This window comes from Loxodonta africana, chromosome 12, assembly GCF_030014295.1.
Source record: "Loxodonta africana isolate mLoxAfr1 chromosome 12, mLoxAfr1.hap2, whole genome shotgun sequence".
Lineage (NCBI taxonomy): Eukaryota > Metazoa > Chordata > Mammalia > Proboscidea > Elephantidae > Loxodonta > Loxodonta africana.
In genome coordinates, this window is record NC_087353.1 from 52,398,971 (window position 1) to 52,419,032 (window position 20,062).

Consider the following 20,062-nt stretch of genomic DNA (forward strand, 5'->3'; position numbering starts at 1 on the left):
TGTATGTTTAACTTGTACCTGATACTCTGCTGAACTCTTCTATCAGTTTCAGTAGTTTTCTTGGGGATTCTTTAGCGTTTTCTGTGTATAAGATCATGTCATCTGCAAACAGAAATACTTTTCCTTCTTCCTTACCAATAGGGATGCCCTGTATTTTTTCTCTATCCAAATTGCTCTGCCTAGGACCAGCAAAATGTTAAATAAGAGTGGTGATAAAGGGCAAACTTATCTGGCTCCCGATCTCAAGGGGAATACTTTCAGCCTCTCTCCAGTTAGGGTGATGTTGGCTGTTGGGTTTGTATCAATGCCCTTTATTATGTTGAGGAATTCTCCTTCTATTCCTATTTTGCTGAGAGTTTTTATCATGAATGGGTGTTGAACTTTGTCAGATGCTGTTTATGCATCAATTGATAAAATGACGTGGTTCTTGTCTTTTGTTTTATTTATATGATGAATTACATTGTTTTTCAAATGTTGAACCATCCCTGTATACCTGGTATGAATCCCACTCGATCATGGTGAATTTTTTTTTTTTTTTTTTTTGATATATTGTTGAATTCTATTGGCTAGAATTTTGTTGAGGATGTTTGCATCTAAGTTCAGGAGGGATATAGGTAATTTTCTTTTTTTGTAGTATCTTTACCTGGTTTTGGTGTCAGGGATATGCTGGCTTCATGGAATGAGTCTGGGAGTATTCCGTATTTTTCTATGCTTTGAAATTCCTTTAGTAGTAGCGGTGTTTCCTCTTGTCTTGAAGGGTTGGTAGAACTCCGCAGTGAAGCAATCTATGTCAGGACTTTTTTTTGTTGGGAATTTTTTGATTACCTTTTTAATCTGTTTTGTTATGGGCCTATTTAGTTGTCCTACCTCTGTATGTGTTAGTTTAGGTAGGTAGTGTGTTTCTAGAAATTCATCCATTTCTTCTAGGTTTTCAAATTTGTTACAGTACAATTTTTCATAGTAATCTAATATGGTTCTTTTAATTTCAGTTGGGTCTGTTGTCATATCGCCCATCTCATTTCTTTTCTGGGTTATTTGCTTCTGCACCTGTTTTTCTTTTGTCAGTTTGGCCAAGGGTTTATCAATATTCTTAATTTTTTCAAAGAACTAGCTTGTGGTCTTCTTAACTCTTTCAATTGTTTCTCTGTTTTCTATTTCATTTAATTCTGTTCTAATTCTATTATTTGCCTTCTTCTGGTGCTTGAGGGTTTCTTTTGTCGCTCTCTTTCTATTTGTTCAAATTGTAGGGATAATTCCTTGATTTTGGCCCTCTCTTCTTTTTGTACGTGTGAGTTTATTGATATAAATTGACTTCTGAGCACTGCTTTCACTGTGTTCCAAAGGTTCTGATAGGAAGTGTTATCATGCTCATCAGATTCTTTGAATTTATTTCATCCTTAAAGTCCTTTGAGCAGTGTATTGTTCAGTTTCCAAGTGTTTGATTTCTTTTCCTGCTTTTTCTGTTATTGATTTCTCCTTTTATGTCCCTATGATCAGGGAAGATGCTTCGTAATATTTCAATGTCTTGGACTCTGCTAAGGCTTGCTTTATGACCTAATAAATGGTCTATTCTAGAGAATGTTCCATATGCACTAGAAAAGAAAGTATACTTGGTTGCTGTTGGGTGGAGTGTTCTGTAAATATCTACGAGGTCAAGTTTTTTGATTGTTGTTTGCTTGATAAATTTTTTCCATCCTTCACGTTTTAGTTCGTTTGTGTCTCTAAGTCTAAGGTGTGTCTCTTGTGGGCAGTATATAGATGGATCGTGCTTTTTTATTCCTTCTGCCACTCCCTGTCTTTTCATTGGTGCATTTAATCCATTGACATTCAGCATTATTATAGATAGGTATGAGTTTAGTGGTGTCATTTTTATGTCTTTTTTGTGTGTTGTTGACAGTTTCTTTTTTCCACTTTATCTTTTGTGCTGAGGAGTTTATCTTTATATATTGTCTTTTCCTCTTATTTGTTGTTAATTTTGTTTCTGCTGAGTCTATTTTATTCTGGTATTTTATTTTGATGAGTGGGATAGTTAGTCTCCTTTGTGGTTACCTTACTATTGACTCCTATTTTTTTAAGCTTAAACGTAATTTTTATTTTTTATATCACCCTGTCTTCCTATCCATGTGAAAGGTGTATGACTACATTTCTTAGTCCCTCTTTATTGTTTTACTCTTCTTCTTTATTTTAATAACATCTCTGTTTCCGTTATGAGCATTTTTTTTTTTCTTGAATTATTTTTGTGATTTCCCTGTCTGGGTTGACATCTGATCTCTCTGTCCAGAGTTCTAGTCTTGGGTTGATGCCTGACCTTATTGATTTTCTAACCAGAGAATTCTCTTTAGTATTTCTTGTAGTTTTGGTTTAGTTTTTGAAAATTCCCTAAGCTTCTGTTTATCTGAAAATGTTCTAATTTCATCTTCATATTTGAGAGATAGTTTTGCTGGATATATGATTCTTGGCTGGCAATTTTTTTCCTTCAGGTCTTTATATAAATCATCCCATTGCCTTCTTCCCTGCATGGTTTCTGCCGAGTTGTCTGAGCTTATTCTTATTGACTCTCCTTTGTAGGTGACTTTTCTTTTATCCATAGTTATTCTTAAAATTCTCTGTATCTTTGGTTTTGGCAAGTTTGATTATAACATGTCTTGATGACTTTCTTTTAAAATCTACCTCATGTGGAGGTCAATGAGCATCTTGGATAGATATTTTCTCATCTGTCACAATATCAGGGAAGTTTTCTACCAACAAATCTTCAAGAATTTTCTCCCTATTTTCTGTTATCCTTCCTTGTTCTGGTACTCCAGTCACTTGTAGGTTATTTCTCTAGATAGAGTTCCACATGATTCTTAAGTTTTCTTCATTTTTAATTCTTTTATCTGATTTTTCTTCAAATATATTGGTTCCAAGTGCTTTATCTTCAGATTCAGAAATTCTGCCTTCCACTTGGTCAAAACTGCTCCTCTGACTTTCTATTAAGTTGTCTAATTCTGTAATTTTATTGTTAATATTCTGAATTTCTGATTGCTGTCTCTCTATGGATTCTTGCAGCTTATTAAATTTTTCATTATGCTCTTAAATAATCTTTTGAATACTGCATCTGGTAGTTCCAGAAGCCACCTTCATCCAGAAGATCCATTGATTCTTTGACAGCTTGTTGAGACAATCAAGGTCTGTTTTTTATGTGACTTGATTTGATATAGACTGTTGTCTCCAAGCCATCTATAAGTTATCACATTAGTTCATTTTATATTTCCTTACTGTATCCTAGCTTCTTCCTTTGTTTTGTTTTGATGTGCCCAAATGGTTTCCCTGAGTGAGCTAGCTTGATTATTTTCACCTTTGAAGCTCTGATGTCCTGTCCCCAGATGGCTGGAGCTGTTATCAGGTATATCAGTCTAGGTATCCATTCACTTTTTTTGTATGAATTCAGCTCAGGTGTCCATTTAGTTGATCATCAAGTGTGTGGTACAGGCTCTGTCCTACAGTCTTAGAGGGGCAGGGGTGACTGGTGTAGGTACTGGAATCTGTTTGTAGCAGGGGGTCATGCTCTGAACAAGGCAGGTGGCTGAGAACCATCCCCCACATGTCTGTGAAGAAAGCGTGTCCTTCTTCCATAGAGCGTACAGGTGGATGGGTTCTGCAGATGGACCATGGGTACCCAATGCTTTTGTTTGTAAGCCCTGGAGGTACCAGTTATCCTTGGACCCCTCTCACAGGTGGCTGGGTGACCTGAGTGGAGCCACCAGTTCTTAGACACCCGATGTGGGTGATGACCCTATTTAATAGGCAAAGCTGTGTCAAATATCAAACACCCACCACTTCACTGCACAGCTGAAACAGTTGCAGTCTGACAAGAAGGGCCTATTCTCCTTAAATAGGCCCACATATGTCCATGCAGGGTGGAAAGGTATTCGAAATCCACGGACCATTTATGCCTGGATAGGAGCCACTTCTGTCCTGAGGTCCCCCAGTTAGTGGAGCTGGCAAATTATATTTTCCCCCAACTGTGAGTTTATTCCTACTCCAAGGCCAGGAGGGTGGCTCCAGGCATTCAACATGGCCTATCTCAGGCCTCGGGAAATCAAAAGCCACTGAAGCCGGCCTTGGCACTGGGGGTATGGTAAAATATATGCAAGTACTATGCTTTTGCCAAGAGCGCTGTTCTCCTCTGGTTTTGGAGGTGTGATTAGGCTGTGTGGCTGGCTGCTTCACCCTGAGGAAACTGCGGAGAAATGGTACCACCAGCCCACCATAGCCACGCCCAGGGGTGGTGCCTGAGGGATCCCAGTAATTCATGTCTGGTAACTCTGCTTCTGAACCGTGTCTTCCTCCCCTGCCACTCAGTCTGTTTTCTAGCTTTGCCTTTGATTTTCAGGCTTCCTAGCTTGTCATAAATATAATTGCACTTTTTTTTTCAGGTCTTTGCTGTAAAAGGGATCGCAAGAAGCATCTGGCTATTCTGCCATCTTAGCCCTGTCTCCCCAAAACTGGCTCAGTTTTGAGAAGCCAGAAATAATAGTCTTGTCAAAAAGAATCTTAGAAAAAATGTAACTATCACTCAAAAAATTATCCTAATATACCAAGATCACTTGGATGATAAGCCTGGCAAATGCAGTCATCTCTGAGTTCTTGTTTTTCTGCTGATATTTAAATAATATTTTATCATTAGGCATATTACTTCTTTCTGGTGTTGATCATGTTGTTTGTGAGCAGCAGCCTGATTTGAACTTACCTTACGTGAGAACTCTACCTGCAGACCAAGAGAAGGCATTGGCCCAAGCTGGTAGGAGCTAGAGGATCTCTGTTCTACAATTTTGTGCTTATGTATCTCTGAGGCAACAGGAAGTACAGACTCAGGCTTTAGAAGCTGTGAGTCATCACAACAATCAAGAATAACTCTTGCTCTTTCTCCTGTTTCATGTCTTTCCAAAGTTCCTGGAAAACAAGATTAGAAATAAAAAATGATGCAAAATATTAACCCCAACAGAATAAAAAGACAAAATACTCTTAACAGAAGAATGACAATTCTTTAAGTTATTATGTCTTACTATATTTTTTTTTATATATATATATATATTTTTATCATCTTAGCTTCTGCATGCTTTCTCTTAATTATTTAAATAATCTTCTTACAAAGGCTGAAATTATAGACTTGAAAAGCTCACCTTCCTCTCTGTGCTTTTTTGTCCACTGAAATCAACAGGACATTCAACAGTCTTTAACAGTAAAATCTTTTACTTGTTATACAGTAATCAAGTGATCAATAACAAACAAATATGGAATATTTTAGTGCTGTTCCCTAGTGTTCCAACTCACCAATAGAGAATGCACAGAGTTTTGCTTGGATTCTCAGTTTTAAATGTTACTACTGGAATATATGTAACTTAAATGAACAGGGCAAGTAAAAACACATTTGCTTTGTATTACCACCTCCCTCATCCAACTGCCTTCACAGCTTCAGGAATGCCAGACACTGTAGGGTTTGGCTGTTGTTTCTTGTTGTGGGCATTTTAGTTATAGTCCTTTGACTTTTACATTTTATGTTATTAGAAGAAGAAAAAAATCCTTTGCCCCCTTCTCTGCCATTCTTCCATAGTTTCAGAATTTAGAAGTTCTTGTAAGTTTAATTTCAAGTTAAAAGGGAAAGGTATCAAACAGAGTAAAAGTATCAGAAAACAACTCAAAACAGTTGTGTTTTTATCAAATAAAATGCCACTCAGTGAAGTCTCAATAGATATGAATTAATCATGATCACTGTCACTTATATCAGTGATGAGTTCATTTGCATTATTCATACTATGTTAAATATATAGCATATCCCACTGAGTAAAGATATTAAGGAAAATTAACTTGACATACAGTAGCTAAATACAAATCACATTTGTATCATTCCTTTCCTACCAGTGAGAAAATTTCTATGCTATTCATTAAGAAAGAAAAAGATAATTCTTATTGATAATAGAAAGAAAAAAAATTAAAGTAATTGCTATTGATAATAAGAATATAGAAATAATAACTCCATACTACTATGTATTTTAGGGAGAACAGCAACTAATGGCACATTGGTCAAGCACCCAGCTAATAACCAAAAGGTCAGTGGTTCAAACCTACCAGCTGCTCCTCGGGAGAAAAAGGTGGCAGCCTGTTTCCGTAAAGATTTATAGCCTTGGAAACCCTATGGGGCAATTCTGTTGTTCTTTGTTGTTAGGTGCCATCAAGTCCATTTCTACTCATGTGACCCTGTGTACAACAGAATGAAGCACTGCTACATCCTGCAGCATCTTCACAATCATTGTTATGCTTGACTCCTTTGCTGCAGCCACTGTGTCAATCTATCTCATTGAAGGTCTTCCTTTTTTAACTGACCCTCTTCTTTACCATGCATGATGAACTTCTCCAGGAACTGTTCCCTCCTGATAACAGGCCCAAGGTATGTGAGACGAAGTCTCACCATTCCCTCTTCTAAGGAGCATTCTGGCTGTACTTCTTCCAAGACAGATTTGTTTGTTCTTCTGGCAGTCCATGGTATATTCAGTATTCTTCGCCAACACTGTAACTTAAAGGCATCAATTATTCTTCAGTCTCCCCTATTCATTTTCCAGCTTTTGCATGCATATGAGGTGACTAAAAATACCACGGTTTAGGTCAGGCACCCTTTAGTCCACAAAGTGACATCTTTGCTTCTGAACACTTTAAAGAGGTCTTTTGCAGCAGAAATTTATCCAATGCAATGCATTGTTTGATTTCGTGACTGCTGAGTCCATGGATGTTGACTGTGGATCCAAGTAAAATGAAATCCTTGACAACTTCAATCTTTTCTCTGTTTGTCATGATGTTGCTAATTGGTCCAGTTGTGAGGATTTTTGTTTTCATGTTGAGGTGTAATCCATAATTAAGGCTGTAGTCTTTAATCTTTATCAGTAAGCGCTTCAAGTCCTCCTCATTTTCAGTGAACAAGGTTGTGTCATCTGCATACTGCAGGTTGTTAATGAGTCTTCCTCCAATCCTGACACCACATTCTTCTCAGTCCAGCTTTTCAGATTTTTTGCTCAGCATACAGACTGAATAAGTATGGTGAAAGGATACAACCCTGATGCATACATTTCCTGATTTTAAACCACACAGTGTTCCTTGTTCTGTTCAAATGACTACCTCTTGGTCTATGCACAGGTTCTGCATAACCATAATTAAGTGTTCTGGAATTCTACTCTTCGCAATGTTATTCACGATTTGTTATGATCCACACAGTGGAATGCCTTTGTGTAATCAATGAAACACAGGTAAACACATTTTTGGTATTCTCTGCTTTCAGCCATGATCCATCTGATATCAGCGATGATATCCCTTTTCCCACTTCCTCTCCTGAATCTGGCTTGAATTTCCAGCAGTACCCTGTTTAGGTATTGTTATAACTGCTTTTGAATGATTTTCAGCATAAATTTACTTGTGTATGATACTCACGATATTGTTCGATAATTTCTGCATTCTGTTGGATGACTTTCTTTGGAATGGATCTCTTTCTGTCAGATGGCCAGGCAGCTGTCCTCCAAATTTCTTGACATAGATGATTAAACACCTCCAGTGCTATATCCGTTCATTGAAACATCTCAATTGATATTATGTCAATTCCTTGTTCTTCTCCAATGCCTTCTGTGCAGCTTGGACCTCTTCCTTCAGAACCATTGGTTCCTTATCATATGCTACCTCCTGAAATGCTTGAACATCAACCAATTCTTTTTGGTACACTGACTCCATGTATTCCTTCCATGTTCTTTTTATGCTTCTTGCTTCATTCCCCGTAGAATCCTTCAATATTGCAACTCGAGGCTTGAATTTTTTCTTCAGTTCTTTCAGCTTGAGAAATGCTGAATGTGTTCTTCCCTTTTGGTTTCCTAACTCCAGGTCTTTGCACATTATAATACTTTACTTTGTCTTCTGGAGCCACCCTTTGAAATCTTTTGTTCAGCTCTTTTACTTCATCGTTTCTTGCTTTCGCTTTAGCTACTCTACATTCAAGGGCAAGTTTCAGAGTCTCTTCTAACATCCATTTGGGACTCTTCATTCTTTCCTGTCTTTTTAATGACCTCTTGTTCTCTTCATGTATGATGTCCTTGATGTCATTCCATAATTCATCAGGTCTTTGGTTGTAAGTGTTCAATGCATCAAGTCTAGAGATGGTCTCTAAATTCAGGTAGGATATACTTAAGGGTGTACTTTGGCTTTTATGGACTTGTTCTAATTTTCTTCAGCTTCAACTTGAACTTGCATATGAGTAATTGATGGTCAGCCCTTGGCCTTGTTCTGACTGATGATACTGAATTTTTCCATCATCTCCTTACACAGATGTAGTTGACTTGATTCCTGTGTATTCCACCTGGGGAAGTCAACATGTACAGTGCTGTTTATGCTGGCAAAAAACAGTATTTGCAATGAAGAAGTCGTTGCTTTTGGAAATCCTCTCATGTGATCTCAGTTGTCATTTCTATCACTAAGGCCATATTTTCCAACTACTTTTCTTTCTTATTTCCAAGTTTTGCATTCCAATCACCAGTAATTATCAATGCATCTTGATTGCATGTTCAATCAATTTCAGACTGCAGAAATTGGTAAAAATCTTCAATTTTTTCATCTTTGGCATTAGTGGTTGGTGCATAAATTTGAACAATAGTCATATTAACTGGCCTTCCTCGTAGGCTGTCATGGATTGAGGTGTGTACCCCAAAAATATCTGTCAACTTGGTTAGCCCATGATTCCCAGTATTGTATGATTGTCCTTCATTTTGTAATTTTTCTATATATTATAAATCACAATCTCTGCCTGTGGTTAAAGAGGATTACAGTGGGATGTAACAACACACTTGCTCAGCTCACATCCCTGATCCAATGTAGAGTCCCTGGAGTGTGGCCTTTACCACCTTTTATCTCACAAGAGATAGAAGGAAAGGGAAGCAAGCAGAGAGATGGGAACCTCATACCACCAAGAAGAAGAACCAGGAGGAGAGTGCATCCTTTGGACCCAGTGTTCCTACACAGAGAAACTCCTAGTCCAGGGGAAGATTGATAAGAAGGACCTTCCTCCACAGCTGACAGAGAGAGAAAGTTTTCCCCTGGAGCTGATGCCCTGAATTTGGACTTCTAGCCTACTAGACTGTGAGAAAATTAATTTCTCTTTATTAAAGCCATCCACTTGTGGTATTTCTGTTATAGCAGCACTATATGACTAAGACAGAATTTGGTACCAGGAGTGTGGTGCTGCTGTAACAGATACCTAAAATGTGGAAGTCGTTTCAAAACTGTGAATGGGAAGAAGACCCAGAAGGTAGTAAGAAGAACTGTTAACACTGGAGAAGGCACAGATGGTGAGAAACAGCAGCAGAGGACTGGCCACAGGAGAGGACCAGCAGCAAGAGAACCAGGAGACCTGTGTCAGACAGCACTGGAGCCAACCCACAGAGCATGAGAGCTGAGTGCCTTTGCACAGGAGGCTTCCTGGCAGAGTGGGCTGCCTCTGGGCATTTATCGGTGAAGCTAGGCTTGCAGACCCATGGAGCAACAGAGCTGAGGGCCTGTGTACAGGAGGCTGCCTGGTGGAGTGGGGTGCCTCTGGGTTCTTACTGGTGGAGCTACAGAGCTTTTGAACACTTGCCCCAGAACAGCAAATGCAGGTCTGAGGCCCAACGCCTGAAAGGCCAACCAATCAGGAAACAGAAGAGACAAGGAACACAGGAAGCCAAGCTGCCTCAGTATCAAAAGGTATGGCCACAACCTCTGGGGATTCAAAGGGTGGAACCATGACCTCTGGTGTTTCTAAGGGTGCAGTGGCCACTCAGATGGAGTAGTAGAATGGTGCACCTAAAGCCGAGGGAGTAGAGTTGCCATCCAAGTGGACCTAGAAGGCAGAGCTAAAACAACCAAGGGGCCTCTACTCAGAATCCAGAGAGAGTGTGGCCAATACCTAGAGTCTGGAGGGCAGGGCCATTTTTTAAATGGTCTTAGAGAGCAGATGACTGTGGTATTTCTGTTATAGCAGCACTAGATGACTAAGACAGAATTTGGTATCAGGAGTGGGGTGCTACTGTAACAGATAACTAAAATGTGGAAGTGGTTTCAAAACTGTGAATGGATAGAGAACTAAGAAGGTAGTGAGGGCTAATGCAATGTGTTCTGCTGACTTCCTTGGTGCCTCTTATCTCTTCTTCCTCTGCAATTTCTTCCATTTGTAATGGAAATATCTAGCTTGTGCCTGTTCCATCATTGTACTTTGGAAGCAGATAACTTGTATTATAAATTTCACAGATGAAGAGGAATTTTTGGATTTTGGACTTGGAGCAGATTTAAACTTTTGCTACGATATGATGGGGAGAATGTGTTTTATATGCAGCAAGGGCAAGAATTTTGGGGGGGGCCAATGGGTGGAATGTCACTGATTAAATTGTGTCCCCCCAAAAATGTCTCAACTTGGTTAGGCCATGATTTCCGGTATTGTGTGACTGTCCTCCATTTTGTGATTTTCCTATGTGTTACAAATCAATCTCTGCTGTGGTTAAAGAAGATTAGAGCGGGATGTAACACCCTTGTTCAGGTCACATCCCTCATCCAATGTAAATGGAGTTTAGCTGGGGTGTGGCCTGCACCACCTTTTATCTTACAAAAGATGAAAGGGAAGGAAGGAAGCAGAGAGTTGGGGATCTCATACCACCAAGAAAGAAGCACCAGGAGCAGAGCACATCCTTTGGACCAAAGGTTCCTGCACAGAGAAGCTCTAGTCCTGAGAAAGGTTGATGAGAAGGACCTTCCTCCAGAGCCGTCAGAGAGAGAGAAAGCCTTCCCCTGGAGCTGACACCCTGAATTTGGAGTACTAGCCTACTGGACTGTGAGAAAATAAATTTCTCCTTATTAAAGTCATCTACTTTTTTTTTCTACTTGTGGTATTTCTGTTATAGCAGCACTAGATGACTAAAACACAGGCATATGTATATTCTCCTATCACTGACCATTTATTATATTTCAGGATAGGTCTTGAAATGTTCTTTTTGATGATGAACGAAACGTCATTCCTCTTCAGTTTGTCATTCCCAGCATAGTAGATCATATGATTGTTCAATTCAAAATGTCTAACACCAGTCCTTTTCCCCTCACCAATGCCTAGGATATCAATGTTTATGCATTCCATTCCATTTTTGACGATTCCCAATTTTCCTAGATTCATACTTTGTACTTTCCATGTTTCTATCATTAATTAATGTTTGTAGCTGTTCCTTCTTATTTTGAGTCATGCCACATCAGTAAATGAAATGGGGCAGTTCTACTCTGTCCTTACAGGTCAACAGCAATGGGTTAAACTACCATTACATGGTAGTTTGGATTCCAAATCAGTAACAGGTACTATGTTAAAATATTAGGCAGAACTTTAGTCTCTTGTCTCCTAACAATAATATTTTTTAACCATTTCTTTCATAAATAGACATCTTTAACATATAGAACTTATAAACATGATATTCTTCTAAGCTTTCCTTTTTCATCAGGATTGACATATCCTCAACAAATGAAGCTGGTTGCAACATCAAGAAAACTCTTCCTCTCAAGGAAATGATAAGAGTTCCCTAAACCAAAGAGGTAATAGTTATTACTGCTTCCTGAAAATAACAGCACTGTAGAAAACTTGTAACTGTGTTACCTGATGAAATTCACTATCTTTCTGAGGAATCTCTCTTTGAATATGAAATTATTGATATTCTCACAGATTTTCTGTGGCTCCTCAAACCATAATATTTGAATAATATTTTGAGAATTCTTGGAGAAGAGTTTACTTCAGTTTAGCACATGTGTATGAGTGGACCACCATAAGGTTGGCAGTTCAAACCCACCCAGGGACACCTTGAAAGAAAGGCCTGGTGATGTGCTTCTGAAAGATTAGTCTTGAAAACTCTGTGGAGCAGATTCTACTTTGCACGCATCAAGTTGCCATGAGTTGGAATTGACTCGACGGCAATAAACAATTAACAACAACATTCATGTTTTACTCTATACCTAATGTCTTACACAACCACAACTATTTCACAGATTCTGGCATCCCTCTTGAATTTTTCAGTGATGAAAATAGTTTACCCACAAACTTCAGCAGTTCTAATTCATTTTCATGAATGCACAGAAAACTGATCTACTTGAGCATCTACTATGTGCCTGTCACTATTGTTCCTAAAAGTCTCTCGTTCTAACAAAATGTTGGACGCTTGGTTTTGGGAACAATACTTTTCACATGTTCAACTATAAAATATTTGTAAAAGAATTAGATATTGTTTTATTTCAAAATAACTTGGTAAAAAACAAACATGACTTAAGAAACAGTTCACTTCAATTTCTTCAGAAGATATCATAGGCAGGTAAGTAAATTATATATTTAGAAAAATTTGATTTTGGAATAAGTTCAGGGTAACAATTTTTGAAAGCCTTGGCAGTGGATAGGGATTCTCATATCTGGCAGTTATCAGTTTATTGTCTCTCAGCTCCAAATCCACCCTTCGCTGTCTGCTCTGTAAAAATGGATCTGGGTTCTGGAATATTTTTTTTCTTTGCCAGCTGGCTTTATATTAACCTTTGTGAATAAACAGTGCTAGAAAGACAGTAGAAAGGTGTTTTCCTTCCTGGTGCTGGTATTCTCTCTTGCAGCAGAGTGGATGGCTTCTCCAGTGCCCAGCACAGCTTCTCCAGCACTTGGCTCCTGCAGTGCATAGTAGCCAGCAGCTGCCAACAGAAGCTTCCTCTGACATACCCTTGGGTGGTTTTGTAGAAGAGTGCCTCCATGAAGACATCTCCCTGTGAACAGTTTTCCCTGGCACTCTTGAGGGCATATTTCTGGCAAGTTCCACCAATACCACGTGACATTTCTCTGACATCCAGAGAACCACAGCCATATCCTCTCCAAAAAGATCAAGATCTTAGTCTTTGGGGGGTTTCTCCCTTTAATGCACTATCTCAGGTAATAGCTGCTACTCCTATATTTTTTAGATTTCTCTTTATTCCCTACTAACCTCTCACATTCAAATTCTTTGTTATAATGAAAAATTTTTATATTAAAAATTTCCAGTTCAAATTAATGTGTTTTTTTCTCCTGATTGGACCTTGACTGATACACCATGAAAAGTCACTCCCAGTGCAGAGTGGTCCTTTAAATCTATCTTGAAGTTATGGAATTTACGTAACTTTGGGGGTATACTTAAATTTCTAGAAAGAGCCTATTACAAGATAGAAGGAATGTACGACCACGAGAAGGATTTCCAACAACAGCTGCCTTTACAACTCTAATAAGCTGTTATTGGCAAGAGACAGAATAGTCACTGCTTGCTGATGATGAAAGAAATAAACCGAAAGTTTACAGAAATGTTTAATTAAACTTCAATTTCAGGAGAACTTCTTTTTCCAAAGTGACCTCAATAATAACTAGAATTTGTTTTGCACTGAGACAAATCAAGAATATGAGTTAACTCACATTTTTTTAAATCAGTCTATACATGAAATGGAAAGATTTAGAGACATATGTGAGTTAAATATTATTAAAAGTTACAAAGCCATGTCCTCCCTCAAAGAGGATGCTACGCAAAAATAACTGTATCTATCCCAAGCAAAATCTTCATCATATAAAATGCTTTGTACATTGTATAAAATGCTCTAATATGTAAATATTTTGCATTTTTTCTTTTACTTATTTTATTGCTATGAGTTTTGATACCATTTGCTTTAATCCTATTAAATCCTATTAATCCTAATATTAATAAATCCTATTAATCCTAACATTAAATGGAGCCAATCATAAAAAAAGAAAGCTTAGAATCATTAACATCCTGAAAGAAAGTGAAGAAAAGACAATATCAACAAGCATTTGAAGCAGTTACTACTGATCCAAAATTGTCCATTCCTCAAAGCCAGTGCATAGAAACATACGGAGCAGCCAAGCTATTCTTTGCAGAGCTCCAGGCCCATACTGAGAAATTTTACTTGGATGTCTTGCTTTGACCACCAATTCGACACACCGCAAAACATGTTCTTGTTGTTGGATGTCATCGAGTCAGTTCTGACGCAGAGCAATCCCATAAGACAGAGTAGAATTGACCCATAGGGTTTTCTTCCCTGTAATCAGATTGCTCCTGAGGAGCTGCAGGGTGGGTTCAAACTGCCAAACTTCTAGTTCGGAGCAGAGTGCTTAGCCATTGTGCCAACCAGGGCTCCTTCGCCCCAAAGCATGGTCGATTTTTTTTTTTTTTAAACCATCGCTTAGTCTATGACATCATTTGCAAACCTGTGTCTTACTATAAGCTTCTCCATCTGTCAAGCTGGAAGCAAGCAGTGTCACATAATGGTTAAGAGCATGGACTCTGAAGTCATCTTGCCCTACACTCAAATCCTCGCTTTATACTTACTAATTGTATGGCATTGGGCAAGATAGTTGAAATTTCTGTGCCTCCATTTCCCCATCTGTACAAGAAGGATAATAATGGTTATTATCCCACATGGTTGCTTTGAAAATTAAATTGAGTAGATATCTGAAAAGCTCTTAGAAGGTTTCAGGGCACAGTGAGTGTTGTGTTACATATGTGCTTTACAAATGAAAAAAATAGCATTTCTCACCCAGATCTCATGGCCAACTAACTTTTCTAAAACTGTGATCCTGGTAATAAGGGTGCGGAGAAGCCTTCCTTGACCCCCCTCTGACATATAACAGAGGTTCCCACTTAGCCCTTTGTGAGTGGTTTATAAACTTCCTCTGTAGCTCTGGAATCTTCCTGACATTCATGTCTGAGTTTATTAAGCATATGACCACTTTGGGGCCCCCACTGCTGTCTACCTAATACTTGTACCTCCTCAATCAGCTTTGCCTCTCAGGCTAGGTTATAATTAAAATAAGAGTGGGATTATATGTTTAACTTATTTTTAATCCTATTCAGTAAACTAGAATGGGGTCTGGCACAAATGTGAGATAAATATGTTTTAATAAATTATATGACATCAGCAACCTAATTAATAGTTTTTTTTAACATGGCTACACTTGGAGTTAAATCCAAACTCCTTGACATACAAGTCATATTATTATCCTGCTTATTTCTCCAGGTTTGTCCCATGCCATTATCACCTCACTGACTATTTCCCCTTGCTCACAAGTTAGATCTTTTAAAAAATTCTTTCCTGCTAACTCCATCTCATCCTTTAGGTATTAGCTTAAAATCTCATCTCCTCAGAGAAGCCTTTCGAAAAGAGATTCCTCTGCCATCTTGCATTATTTTCTATCTCCAATTCATTCCTTTTCTTTGTAGTATTTAAGACATTTGCAATTAATGTATTTTATTTCCTTGTTTAGATTCAGGGCTGTCCCCTATCAGATAATAAACTCTTTGAAGGCAAGTATGTATGCTTTTTGTTTGGTCCAAAAGACAGGTCAATAAATGTTCACTAGGCAAATAAATAGTTGATAAATGAACTGTTACCCTTTCCTTATACGCACTGGGATGGGGCTGCTATTAAAGTCTCAGAGAATACCAAGGTATGAGTGTCATAGGAGTTAACATGGAACTATACCAAGAAGCCATGGTAGCGCAATGGTTAAGACATCAGCTGCTAACTGAAAGGCTGGTGGTTTGAATCCACCCAATAGCTCCACAGGAGAAAGCCCTGGTGATCTGCTTCCAAAAAGATTATAGTCACATGGGATCACTATGGGTCAAAAATCAATTTGATTGCATGTAATAACAGCATACCTTTTATAAGATGAGACCCTAGACCCCAGGAGGGGACAACCCTGGGGAAAGTGATGGACACATGCTCAACATCCATCCCAGGTCTCAGCTATATTGCCAGACCATTCCTAATACCCTAATACTCCCTCAGAGAAAGATGTGGCAGTCTGTTTTCATAAAGATCACAGCATCAGAACCAACTCCATCACAAGGGGTTCCTATTACCCCAGGAATTCGGAACTGCAGACAAGTTGATCTCTGAATGTGGCATGATAATTTGACCTGCGGAATAGCCATTTCATGCCCCATAGACTGAAGAGCCAGAAAAGAATGAGGAAAATGCACAGAGAGAGGCAAAGATAAGAGGGAGAAAAGGACAGAGAAAGGAGGAGAAAGAGGGGGAAGGAGAGAGAGATAGAGACATGGAGAGACACAAAGATAAAAGGAGAGGGAAAGGTGAAGAGGAAGACAGAGATATTACAACTTTGCAGTTCCTGTTTCTAGTTCCTTCCTATAGCCTAGATGCATTACCAACCTTAAGGTCTCTGAAATACACCCCTGAATCCTTATAATAAATACCCCTTGAGGTCTCCGAAATACACCCCTGAATCCTTACAATAAATACCTCTTTCTGACTGAGCCAACTAGGCTTCTACAGCTTGTTACCTATCTGTTGTTGTGTGCCATGGAATTGGTTCTAACTCATAGCAACCCTAAGGTACCCTAATTAAGAGCGGAAAGAGGAGATGTTGCTATTGTGCAAAAAGACAAGTTAGAGGACACCCACATAGAGATGCAAAGTTAGAAACAGAATTCCAGGTAGAGATCAGAGCAGAAAATGAAGGCTTAATGGTTAAGAAGATGGGTGAGGATTAAATTCCCATGAAACAATGTCTTCTCCATGAGAGCTTGGAATGAGATGTGCAAAGAGACTGGCACAAATCCTTCAGCAGTTTCCGCAAATAAAGAGGAACTGAAAAGAAACATTCGAAAATTGTTGCGTATCAGCACTTTAACAAAAAACAACTTTATTTTAAATCCATTAAGATTGTCAATACCAAAGCAGAGCCAAGATGGCTGAATAGACAGATGCTTCTGATGAGCCGTCTTACAACGAACACCCAAAAAAACATGTAAAGCGAGTATATTTATGAAAAGCTAGGAGCCATGAACATCAAAGGCAAGCGTAGAAAATGAACTGAGGGGTAGGGGAAGGAAGAGACAGTTGGAAGCAGAGAGGAGTTACTGGACCTGAATCGCAGGGATCCCTAATGCACCATTCCCAGGAGCAGCGGCAGCAGACTGGTACGAGTGTTGGGATGCATTTCCCGCAGAGAGAAGCAGCCAACCACACAGCCTATTCAAACTTCCGGAACCAGAGAAAAACGGCACTCTCGGCAAAAGCTAAGTACTTGCGTATATTTGACCACACAACCCGCTCCCAAGCCAGCTTCAGTGGCTGACTTCCCTGGGCCTCAGACAGGCCCTGTTGAGTGCCTAGAGCTATACTCCCAGCCTTGGAGAAGGAATAAATTTTCAACTGGAGGAAAAGACAATTTCCCAGCTCCACTAAACGAGGGGAGATCAGGACAGAAGCAGCTCCTGTCCAGGCATAAGTGGTCCACGGACTTTGAGTACCTTTTCCCTGTGCATGGACCTGTGTGGGCCTATTTCAGGAGAACAGGCCCCTGTTGGCAGACTCCAACTGTTTCAGCTGTACGGCAGAGAGATGGATATTTGATGTTTGACATTCCTTTGCTTATTAAACAGGGTCCTCATCTACCCACGTCAGGGGCCTAAGGACTGGTGACTCCACTCAAGTCACCCAGCCACCCCACACAGGTGTCCAAGTATAACTAGTGTCTCCCAGTACTTACAACCAAAAACACTGGGTGCCCATGGTCCATCTGCAGAACCTACCCACCTGTACACTCTAGGGAAAAAGGATACGCTTTCCTCATAGAGATATGGGGGACGATTCTCAGCCCCCTGTCTTGTTCAGAGTGTGATCTCCTGCTGCAACAAGATGCCCATACCTACACCAATCACCCCTGCCCGTCTAAGACTGTACGACAGAGCCTGTACCACACACTTGATGACCAGCTACCTGGACACTGAATACATACAAGAAAAGTGAAAGGACACCTAGATCGATATACCTGATAACAGCTCTAGCCATCTGGGGACAGGACGTCAGAGCTACAAAAGTGAAAATAATCAAGCTAGCTCACTCAAGCAACCCATTTGGGCATATCAAAACAAAGCAAGAAGCTATGACACAGTAACCAAACATAAAATAAACTAATACACTAACTTACAGACACCTCGGAGACAACAGTAAATATCAACTCCCATAAACAAACAGACCACGATCACCTCAACAAGCTCTCAAAACAGAGAATCCAGGGCTCTTCTAGATGAAAGTGTCTTCCTGGAATTACCAGAAGCAGAACACAAAAGATTAATATACAGAACCCTTCAAGAAATCCGAAAGGAAATGAGGCAATACGCAGAATAAGCCAAGAAACACAGAAAAAGCACTTGAAGAAATTAAAAAGGTTATTTACTAACATAATGAAAAATTGAATAAGCTGGAAAAACCCATAGACAGACAGCAATCAGAAATTCAGAAGATTAACAATAGAATTACAGAAGTAGACAAATCAAAAGAAAGTCACAGGAGCAAAACTCAGCAAGTGGAAGGCAGAATTTCTGAACTTGAAGATAAAGCATTTGGCACTAACATATTTGAAGAAAAATCAGAAAAAAGAACTTTAAAAAAATAAAGAAATTTTAAGAATCATGTGGGATCCTATCAAGAGAAATACCTACAAGTGACTGGAGTACCAGAACTGGAAAGGATAATGGAAAATACAGAGAGAATTGTTAAAGATTTGTTGGCAGAAAATTTCCATGATATCATGAAAAATCAGAAGATATCTATCCAAGATGCTCATTGAACTCCATATAAGGTAGATTTCAAAAGAAAGTCACCAAGACTTATTATAATCAAACTTGCCAAAATTTTAAGAGCAGCTAGGGATAAACGATAAGTCACCGATAAAGAAGAGGCAATAAAAATAAGCTCAGACTACACGGCAGAAACCATGCAGGCAAGAAAGATGACCTATATAAAAATTAAATGAAAAAATTTGCTGGCCAAGAATCTTATATCCAGCAAAACTGTCTCTCAAATATGAAGGTGAACTTAGGACATTTCCAGATAAAAAGAAGTTTAGGGAATTCATAAACACCAAACCAAAAACATAAGAAATACTAAAGGGAGTTCTTTGCTTAGAAAATCGAAAATATCAGGTATCAACCCAAGGCTAGACCACTGGGCAAAACAATCAGAACTCATCCTAGGCAGGAAAACACAAAAATAAATCAAGATAAAAAACGCTCAAGGAGGAGGCGGGGCCAAGATGGCTGGCTAGGTAGAAGGTACCACCAATCCCTCTTGCAACAAAGACTTGGAAAAACAAGTGAATTGATCACATACACGACAAACTATGAACCCTGACCATCAAACACAGAACTAAGGAGTTGACCTGAGTGATGGGGAGTGAAAAGCCACATGGTGAAGCAGTGACTGCTTCTGGAACCAGCATCCCCCACCACAGTCTTGAGCCCTCACAGTTCCCTGGTGCCAGAGTGGTTGGATGATTGTGGCTTACTGAGACGGGGTTAACAGGGGACACAGTCCTATCCACTAACTCCCTGGAGTAAACGCGGCAGAGACTCAGACAGCACAAGCAGGCTGCACACTGACGCGCCTAAAAGAAGAACAAGAACCCACGGGGAAGCAGCGACTCTTTTCGGAGTCTGGAGCCAGCGTCCCAGACAGAAAACCTTGGCGCTGGGCTTTGGACTAAGCGCTGTGGAGCAGATCACAGCTTCCTGAGACGACACAAGCATGGGATGCAGCCCTTAACACCTGGAGTAACCTTGGCCAGAAACCCAGCCAGCACATGCAGGCTGCATACTGACGTGGCTGACAGGAGAAGGAGAAATCACGGGGAAGCAGCGACTGGTTTTGGAGCCTGGAGCGCAGAATCAAAGCCAGAAAACCTTCGCGTTTTGGACTAGGAGTGGAGGAGCTGATCATGGCTTTCTGAAACAGCTCAAGCACAGAATGCAGGTCTGACCCTCGAGGGCAATCTCGACCCAGCCAGCACACAGGCAACACACCCCTCTGGAATTTCAGAGAAAACAGTCTTCACCAAAGAAGATAAGTAACTTTTTCTATATTGCAACAAGCTAGTCTTTCCTATCTATCTGATAACTCCCATCTCTGCCCCAGGCAGCTTCATTAACACTGGAATTTCCTGGGC

The 20,062-nt window shown here is 39.6% G+C and overlaps 1 protein-coding gene across 4 annotated transcripts in view; it reads right to left on the reverse strand.

Moving 5' to 3' along the window:
* Positions 1 to 20,062, reverse strand: part of WDR72 (WD repeat domain 72) — a 617,996-nt gene that overhangs the window by 375,961 nt on the left and 221,973 nt on the right. For all 4 annotated transcript variants that reach the window (XM_023539510.2, XM_064295252.1, XM_064295254.1 and 1 more), the window contains one exon: positions 4,733 to 4,935. In XM_023539510.2, coding sequence (XP_023395278.2) covers positions 4,733 to 4,935 — 203 coding nt within the window. The remainder of the gene's footprint in view (positions 1 to 4,732; positions 4,936 to 20,062) is intronic.